This window comes from Acomys minous (genome assembly GCF_964271855.1).
Source record: "Acomys minous genome assembly, chromosome: 2".
Taxonomy (NCBI): domain Eukaryota; kingdom Metazoa; phylum Chordata; class Mammalia; order Rodentia; family Muridae; genus Acomys; species Acomys minous.
Window position 1 is genome coordinate 117969673 of NC_140484.1, and position 9553 is coordinate 117979225.

Here is a 9553-nt window from a genome sequence, read left to right on the forward strand (position 1 = left end):
TCAGAGGTTAAGAACATTGGCTGTTCCTCCAATGGACAAAGCTTTGGCTCCCAGCACACACATAATGACTCACAAATATTGATAGCTTTAGTTCTGAGTGATCCAATGTTCTCTTCTGACCTCTGTGAGCCTCAGGCACACGGGTGGCATGCACACACATACGTGCAAGCAACATACTCATAAACATAAAACAAAATGTTAAAAGATAGCATACTACTAAAATGAGTAAGTGAGCTTCTTCCTTGGTGCTACCTAGGAGGTGGCTGTCATCTGTTTTGTGGCATCATGGCTTCCCTCTGGCCTCTGGTGAAACCCAAGATCATCAAAAAAGAGGACTAAGAAGTTAATCAGGCACCAGTCAGACCCATATGTCAAAATTAAGCAAAATTGGTGGAAACCCAGAGGTATCAACAAAAGTGTGTGGAGAAGATTCAAGGGTCGGATCCTGATACCCAACATTGGTTATAGGAGCAACAAGAAGACCAAGCACACGCTGCCAAGTGGCTTCCAGAAGTTTCTGGTCCACAATGTCAAGGAACAGGAAGAGCTGCTGGTGTGCAACAAATCTTACTGTGTTGAGATTGCTCACGATGTTTCCGCCTGACTACACAGCAAAGAAAATGAATGGATAGCTTGAGTGTGTGTTTTATTTGTGTTTAAATAAAATCACAAAAACTGGCAAAAAATGAATAAGTGAAAAGTTGGACAAATAGAAGATCTATTATTTTGCTAAATAGAAATATCAGCACTATAAAAACCCAGCAATGAATTTGTGCATGGAATACAAATTCAATTAAAATGACAAAATGGAAATTATTATGATTCTGATCTTTAATCTGAGAACAAATAAAGACAGAAACTTTCAGGCAGATGAACTGTGAGTGGTCGGAAGAGCCCTCTCCCATCCTACGCCAACCAGGATACAGGTCTGTGGGGACAACAGCACACCATGCAGCAGGAATAGACGTGGGATCTGGAATGTAATTACAGCACCGACCAGGTTGATTGATCATTGACTTTAAAAGTACAAGGGCAGTAAATCAAGTAGGATGATTTGTTTTGAAGAAACAAAATAGCATAAAACTACAAATATTTTTCAAAGAAATTACAAGAAATCTAAAGAAATAGGAAGAGGTTCTGTGTTTGTGGATGGCATGATAGGTCCTGCTAACACCAACACTCTCCAAATTTATCTAAAAATTCCAGCACTCTCTACCAGAGATTCACAAGCCGAACCTCATATAAAATCAATATGGAACTAAAAATAACCCATAATATTTTTAAAAAGTATTTTGATATAGAATAAGTTAGAGGGCCCAAGCTTCTGATTTTAAAACTTTCTGATTCTCTGAGAGAACACCCCATTCCTGCTGCCACTGCCGCTCCTTCCGGTCTCCTGCCTTCCCTAGCCTTCGGGGCCGCACCTCTTGAACCATGAGCCCTTTTCCCCTTAGGTTGTTTCTTGTCAGTGCCTGGTCTCAGCAATAACAACAGGAAATGATACTGCATGCAGGGCAACTGTGCATGCACAGAAAAGCATGAAGTCATGTTCCCTCCTTACAGGGAATGCAGACAACACAAAAATCATCAAAGGTATTTAGGAGTCAACAGTATAAAATTTAGGAAAAATAGACATGATTCTTCATACTGTAGGAAATGGTATTTTATATAAAACTCCACATGTATAGACAAAGCAAGAATGAATAACTTGAATCATATCAAAACTAAAACATCTATGTCACAATGGGTTACTATGAAGACACTAACAGATAGCCCACAGGATGGGAACAATATTTAAGGGACATGTATCTGAAAAGGGACTCATGTCTAAAATATATATATATGGAAAGCCACTACTCAATAGTTAAAAAAAAACCATAATCTAATTAGATTTAAATAGACATTTCTTGACTAAAGGTGACAAATGACCAAGGACGACATTAGAAGGTGCTCATGATTAGTTAGTAAAGAACTTAAAACTGAAACCACAATGAGATGCCACTGTACAGCCATTTCTGTAGCGTTAGTTTAAAAACAGATAGTTTAAGAAGAGAACTCAGGGGCTGGAGAGATGGCTCAGTAGCTAAGAGCACCACCTGCTCTTTCAGAGGTCCTGAGTTCAATTCCCAGCAGCCACATGGTGGCTCACAACCATCTGTAATGCGAACTGATACCCTCTTCTGTAGATAAAGTGTTCATATACAATAAATAAAATCAAAAGTTTAAAAAAGAAGAGAACTCAGAGCAGGAGCCTGCAGGACTGTAGGTAGGATGTAAGATGGTGCGACTCCATTGAGGACCAACCGACAGATTCCTAAGGGGTTAACATGAACTTGAAGATGATCCAGCATGTTCTTTGCTATGTGTGTATCCAAGAGCAGTGAAAACGGCCATGCAAATATTTACAGATGAATATGACAACCTAGTTACTCATCGTAACCAAACAGTAGATACACACAACAGTAACACAACTGTCATCATGCTGAAGCGAGCACAGAGGTGCTTGACCTGTGGCCACGTTAGCATAAATATCATTAAAAGAATTGTGGGACTGGCCCATTCTACATGATGGACAGACCTTGAGAGTCTCAGGACAAATAAAGGAAGACAGACGTGGGACTCCACTGTTGTGTCTAGAGCAGGTAAATCTGTCAAACAGAAGGCAGCTTTGTGGCTGCCTAGGCTTGGGAATGGAGGAAATTCTGCCTGCCTAGGGCTATTGGGGTTCTGTGAGGCAGGATGATAATGTTCCAAACTTGGCTGTGGTGTGGCAAATCTGAAGTTACAATGTGTGTTTTAATGGTTGATAATTATATGGCAGGTGAAGTAAAGCCAATGAAATATAGTTATAGCATAAACCGATTGTACAAGGGAAATTGGTTAAGTAAGGTAAGAAAAATAAGCAAAATCAGAGACTGCACTTAGAGCATACACCACAAACTTCTGAGCTGACTGGAGAGCTCATAGTACAGTAATAAAAATGTGAAAGACTTTTCCATGTATACTATGATTGTATGGAAAATGTAATGGGCATCATGGCTGTGCAAAAATTCAAGGGCTGCAAGCCAATCTTGAGTTGTAGCTGAACTTGCCTTAGCACAGGTGCCTCCATCTTTGCTCCAAGCAGAAACAAAGAAATTTGGCCTTCGCTTGCTGTTTTAAATATAGCCATTTCCATGCTTCAGCATAATCAGTTCACAGTGTATCCCATCCTTTCTCCTTCTCCCTGAGGTGGTCTGAGGTTCAGAGGAGAAGAGCTGGGGAGAAGGGAAGGTCTGTCTCCAGAGCTATCATGTGTCTGCTCTTTCTAACTCGCCACAGGGACAACTGGCCCCTGTAACCAGTCCTTGGCTGGTCCACCTCAGCACAGATCTCAGTACCCACAGAGTGCCTGAGCAGTCAGGGCACTTGACACACTGTCCTGTGCTTCTGTTCCAGTGTCCTGGACGTTGCGTGGGTCCTGCCATGAGGATGCAGCACCGCCACACTGCTTGTGCCCACGACAGCTCCAACTCCGACTGTGAGGGCCAAAGGAGGTACTGACCCCAACCCCGTGCAGCATGCACCTCCCCTTTCATCTTCAGGGACCAGAATGCTGGAAATGGGATGATTCATAAGTTCTGTCACTTTTCATGATTGAAGATTCCTATTCAATTAGGATTTATTCAAGCCATCCTTGATACTATACATTATGGCCAAAAATATTATTTATAATCACAGTTATTTGTATGTTAAACAGAAAGAAAAAATACTCTAAAGGGGAATAAAGCAGCACCCCAAATAGATTTTAAATATATATTTATAGATTATACATTTTACACACACACACACACACACACACACACACACACACACACACACACACACATATGCTCAAATGTAATATTTTACTTGAGTTTGAGTTTACAGGGTAAAATTTCCTTTTTTTTTTCAGTGAATGATCTACTCCAACTTAGAAGCTGTGTTGATATGGCTATTAGCATAATGATTTGGCAGAAAATAAAAATAATCTTTCTAGTTTTCAGAGGGGCTGTTTGTTTTTCTCTTGCATGAAAGTCTGATTGGACATGTGGTAGAGTAGAGCCTGACTCATGAGAGCACCTGGATGGCTAGCCTCCATCTGCTGGCTGGCTCTCCAACCCTGGAAGATACTATCACAGCCATCAGCAAGTGTGACAGAACCTGCAAGTTAAACACCACCAGGAAATCTTCATTCCATCCTTCCCTTATTGTGTGACCTTGGAATACCTGTCTAAGTCTACAAGTGGCATATGATCGTCCATGTGAACTTGACCTTAAAATGTTACAGTGAGCAAGCATAGTCCTGGTCATAGAGGGGACCCCATATGTAGTTCTTTCTTACTTCTCCACATCCTGAGTCCGACTACAGAAAGGGGAAAGACCTTGACTCTTGGCTTGGTTGCTGTTCTGAGCCTTCAATAAGGTTTGGCAATGTAGAGCCAACAGTATTTCCTATTCCCACAAGGTGATTTTATGCCAGAACCATTCTCCTCAAGTGGAAAATGTTTGGAGCAGCTGCCCTCATTCTTAACAGACAACTTAGTTTCCTACTTTGCTGTGAAGATAGAGACCACACACAGATTTGCACCATCCCAGATGTTCCCCTTTGCAGTCCTAAAGACATCTTTACAACACAAAAGCTTATATGAATGGAGCCTTTTGTTTTAACATACTATACATATTTTTCTGAAACTTGATTTTATTTTTAAGAATATATTATAAACATGTTCTATCTTAGCACATATTGACTGTGCTCTGAGTATGCTATTTAATATCTCATTATTTCCTTGATGGACTATTGTTTCTTTTATTGCCCTTACAAACAGATGCTGCAGCAAACATTGTAGAATGTCTGTGTCTTTATGTTCAGAAAGTTACATTTTTATGGGGTAACATGTATAAATCAAAGTGAATATATATGCACGTTTCTTTGGATATTTCCAGATTGCCATCAAACTATCTAAACAATATGAGTTCTCTCCATTTTTATTGACATTAGATAGATTGTTAATCTTCAATTTTTTAATCAATGTGATAGTTGCTTTCTATAACATTTTATATACTTTTTTGATCCTTGTATCCTTTTTTCTAAATTTATCTTCCATCTTTTTCATTTCACTCACCCTTACTCTTGACCAAAGCACCATCACTTCTTCTCTTACCTGGTCTAGCAGCAGTCTAGTTCATTCTCTCTCTCTCTCTCTCTCTCTCTCTGTCTCTCTCTCTCTCTCTCTCTCCATCTTCCCTTATTCCAGTCCAGTCTCCATGCAAACTACATCAATTACTACGGTAATACTGTAATTCAGGCTTTACTTGCTCCCAGGGAGAAGATGCACCAAAACCTTTAATGTAGGGCTACCCACTTATACCTTCCTCCTTCTTCACTGCCTTCTCCTGTCCTGTCCTGTCCTGTCCTGTCCTGTCCTGTCCTGTCCTGTCCTCTCCCCTCCCCTCCTCTTCTTTCTTTTCTTCTCTTCTCTCCTCCTCTTCCCTCCCCTCCCCTCACCCCTTCTCTCTCAATTATATATATTTTCCTTATAGTCCTTGGATAGACCTTAAAGTTTCAGTCAGAGCAGAAAAAACAAGAGGCCTAAAATTTAAAAGGAAAAGGAGGCATCATATGATCTATCAGGAGGTTCTGAATTTGATCAAATAGGATCTTACACAAAGGACATGCAAGGGCAACGGCGGAGAGTGGATTTGATTTGAACAGTAAACAAAAATTTCCCAGAGCTGTGCTTACGTGTGAGGTGTCAAGTACTTTCCATTTGCTTTATATGGCTTTTCTGTGCTAAATTGGCTGGCCTGTGCCATAGCTTGGTATCCCTTGGGTTATGGTGTTACTTTGTGTCTGGTGGCTTATGAATAGGGGACTAAGGTGGTTAGTGGAGGGAGCTGCCCAGGGGAGTTTCCCTTAAGTTTTATGACCTTGTTTCCCCTGTACGTATCTGCTGGATTGGTATACTTGCTATCTGTGGCTTTAGGGAAGGTGTGTTTTAGTAGGCACAAAAGGTGACCTGAGATATAATTTTCAAAATGCTTAGGGAGGAGCAGTGGGCTGGGGCAGAAGCACCCCCAGAAGCCATAGCAAGGCCTCAGTAGATGTGAAACAGTGTTTTATACAGAGTCACACTGGGGGCTGAGTTAAGGGAGTCAGTGGTGGGTGAGCTTGTTGGTGCCTTCTGTAACCCCCAGGAAGGCTTAGGCTGTGTGGGCTCTGATAAGTGGCATTGTGGAAGGCCTGGGAACTGTAAGAGCACAAGTAGCCCAGACTCGTCTAGAAGAATCATGAGGACGTATAGGATCTGAGGAAATGCTGAGGACACACAAAGATCCTCAACATGATGATTTCCAACCTTGTTCAGGAGTCAGAATTTCCTGGGAAATTTTTTTCAGGAGATTTTCTGGCAGCTCACATCTTTGTAAAGCTGTCTGCGTCTATCTGTTCTTGACAAATAGCCAGGCTTGGGCCCCTTTGACAGCCCTTAGAATTGATAGCTCCATCTGACTGGTTGAACAAGTATTATTTGAATCAAATATTGAATTATTTGAATAGAGTGAGGAATTGTGGCAAGCTGGTAGAACAGTCACTTCATGATTCTTACTGCATCATATATTTGTATTGACCGTATTTATATTGTTGTCTGTCCAACCTCCATCTGATTTGGATGTCCCCATACCAAGTCATTTTTGTCCCTGTTCTCAAAATGGGTGTCCCAAGCAGAACCAACTTTGGTCTTTGTGTTTCAGCCTCCAAGAGTTCCTGGGCATTGGCCTCCACATTAGCAAACAGCTCCCTAGACCTCTCATCCTTTGTATTTAAGAAGGGCTTACCTTCAGCCAAGAATAAACACCTGGATTACTTATATCTCCTTAGGCTGGAAACAACAAAAGCCAACTTGGAAAGGTTTCTGCAAGGAGGACGAAGCCTTTTACTAAGACAAGATCACCTAACACTTGTGAACATCCATTTACTACCCTCTTAAATCTATTCTTTGAATGTTTGTTCAATTGTGGTTTTTTGTTTTGTTTTGTAGGTATCTGATCTCTGTGGTGCGGGAGGCCAGGGAGTATTCAGTCTTCTCTGTTGGTCAAAGTGACTCAATTTTGGGGCATTAAGATTTATACCCACTGGGGAAAAAACAAACTGAACAGAACAATCCTCTTTGGCCCCTCTTCCCTAAACCTTAGAACCAATTTAGCAGGACCCTATTGTTTCCTAGTTAAACCCTTTGATGGTGTCTCCGCCTACTGGCGAATCCAAGTCTTGCTTTCTACTTTGTGTAGCACTCCTTCACAAATCAGGGTTTCACAAGTTTTTTTTTTCCATTTTCTTACACTTCCAATTTGTAGAAACTGTAATTTAGTTATAGTAATGACCAGTGAGTGCAGTGGGGTTCCCAATAGATCCAGAAGGGCTGTGACTGGAGAATGGGAAGTCATTGGCTTTGTCTTTCTTCTCTCATCTCTGCAGAGGTTTGTATTTGATTTTATTATTGGCTTTTTCTAAACAGCCTTCAACCTCTCTGGTCTATATGGTAGACACTATTATCCCAAGCTTCATGTCTTCTTCCACATTTTCCAGATTTCAAAGAGAAAGAATCACCTCAAGCTAGGACCCTCTGCAAGGCGTCTTTGGGGATGCAGATTGGCTCCTACCTTGCAAATGTACCTTCTGTGGTTGTTCCACTCAGATGCTGTCCTCTGAGGTCATTATCTTTCCAAACATCAGCAACCACTGAGTTTCTTTTCTGATTTAGGCCCCACTTTCCAAATAAATTTGGTCTCTGTACTCACTGGTGACAAACCTGCACGTGGCCTAAATGTGAACGTGAGCACGCACCGTTGGCAGACAAGCTTGCAGACATACACATTCCTGTTCATAGCTGAGTATTTTGGGGCTTATCAACAGCAACATTAGGCTTCTTAGCAATTTTGAAGTGGCTTATCGTGGTATAATGCTCTTCCTTGCCTGAGCTGATCTGCTCCAGATTGCTGGGGCAGTACATTCTTGGGGTACACATTGAGTTGATGTCAGAAGTCCCTGGGAACATGCAGCTTGTTGGTCATGCCTTTTTTTGCCAGATCATGTTTCAGGGGAGAATGCTCAGCTTTGGGTACTGGGTAATGGTGTCACCGTTGCTCTAAACTGTATGGCAAGGGACCTCTCTCCTCCTCTTTCTCCTCTTCCTCCTCCTTCTCCTCCCTCTCCCTCCCTCCCTTCCTCTCCTCTCCTCTCCTCTCCTCTTCTCTCTCCTCCCCCCTCTCTCTCTGGTGTGTGTAGCAGAATTATAGGCCTGTTCCTGCATGCCCAGCTGCCCAGCTCAGGTCTAGGTTTTAGATAGAACGTTCTAAGATGCAGAGACCTTGCGCTCGCCATCAGCAGGGCACCAAAGCCTTTCCTGGTGGTGAGGGGTCCTTTGCAGTAATTTCACAGTCCATTGGTTTTCCTTGCATACACCTGAGTGTGAGCATGCACCACTGGCTTCTCACAGGTCTCTGCTCTCTTCCTGTCTTAACCCGTGGCAGCCAGCCACTTGTTGCTTCTCACCATACACTTTTCAACTTCATTTCGGTACTTCATTGGGTACATTTCACTCATTTCTTCTTCTTCTTCATACCCATGTGTTTAACACATGAAGCCTTAAAAACGCTTAACGTCTTTTTTTTTCTAGTAATTCTTCCTCTCTTCCTTTAATCAAACATCTTTGCCAATTTCCAGAGCCTTCCTAGCATTTCTAGTGATAATATGGGTGAACTATAGGGTCACTCCAAATATCTGGGGATTGGTCTGTACTCTGAAGTATCTAATTATCTTTATTACAGTCAGATTGTCCTACTACTCTGCTTAGCCAGCCATGGACAGTACAAAGCAGTTTTCTGAGGAAGCCTCTGGCACACAGGATTCATAGTAAGAGAAAGGGCTTGATTGATGCTAGCAAAAAAGAGGCATCTTCTCCCATTTTATATATATATATATATATATATATATATATATATATATATATATATATTTTTTTTTTTTTTTTTTTTCATTTCAGGCCTGCCTTTAGGAAGAACTGCACCTCAGGCCCATGTGAGACATGTTGGCATGTGGGCCCCTGGAAGCCCTGTACAGCAGTCTGCGGCAGGGGCTTCCAGTCTCGCAAAGTTGACTGCATCCACACAGGGAGCTGCAAACCAGTGGCTGACAGATACTGTGTACAGATGAAACCAACTTCCTGGAGGCATTGTCTTGGGCCTTCCTGTGATAGTATGTACCCCTCTCAGGTATCACCAGCTCCCCAGAAGCCTTGCCAAAAATGGGACACTAATGTGCCTGCCTCATTCATGTCACATCTGAGGGGTGGGGGTGCAGGCAGCAGCACTGATTCTCAAAGCAGTGGCAGCCACTCCACACACATTTCCTTTACAGTCTCCTCAGCTAAGACTGAGCCAATGGGCGTGTTTAGGTAAGCAAATGTCCTAAAATTACGTAGTGAATATAATTACATGTTACTCTTCTAGGGGACAAGTCTGAGGCTTTCGTAAG

The 9553-nt window shown here is 42.0% G+C and overlaps 1 protein-coding gene across 3 annotated transcripts in view; it reads left to right on the forward strand.

The window, feature by feature from the left end:
* ADAMTSL3 (ADAMTS like 3) overlaps positions 1–9553 on the forward strand; it is a 275111-nt gene that overhangs the window by 259789 nt on the left and 5769 nt on the right. For 2 of the 3 annotated variants that reach the window (XM_084756347.1, XM_084756349.1), the window contains 2 exons: positions 3439–3536; positions 9063–9274. In XM_084756347.1, coding sequence (XP_084612473.1) covers positions 3439–3536; positions 9063–9274 — 310 coding nt within the window. Of the gene's footprint in view, positions 1–3438; positions 3537–9062; positions 9292–9553 lie in introns of all 3 variants that reach the window. The other variant, XM_084756348.1, reaches the window with a different exon arrangement.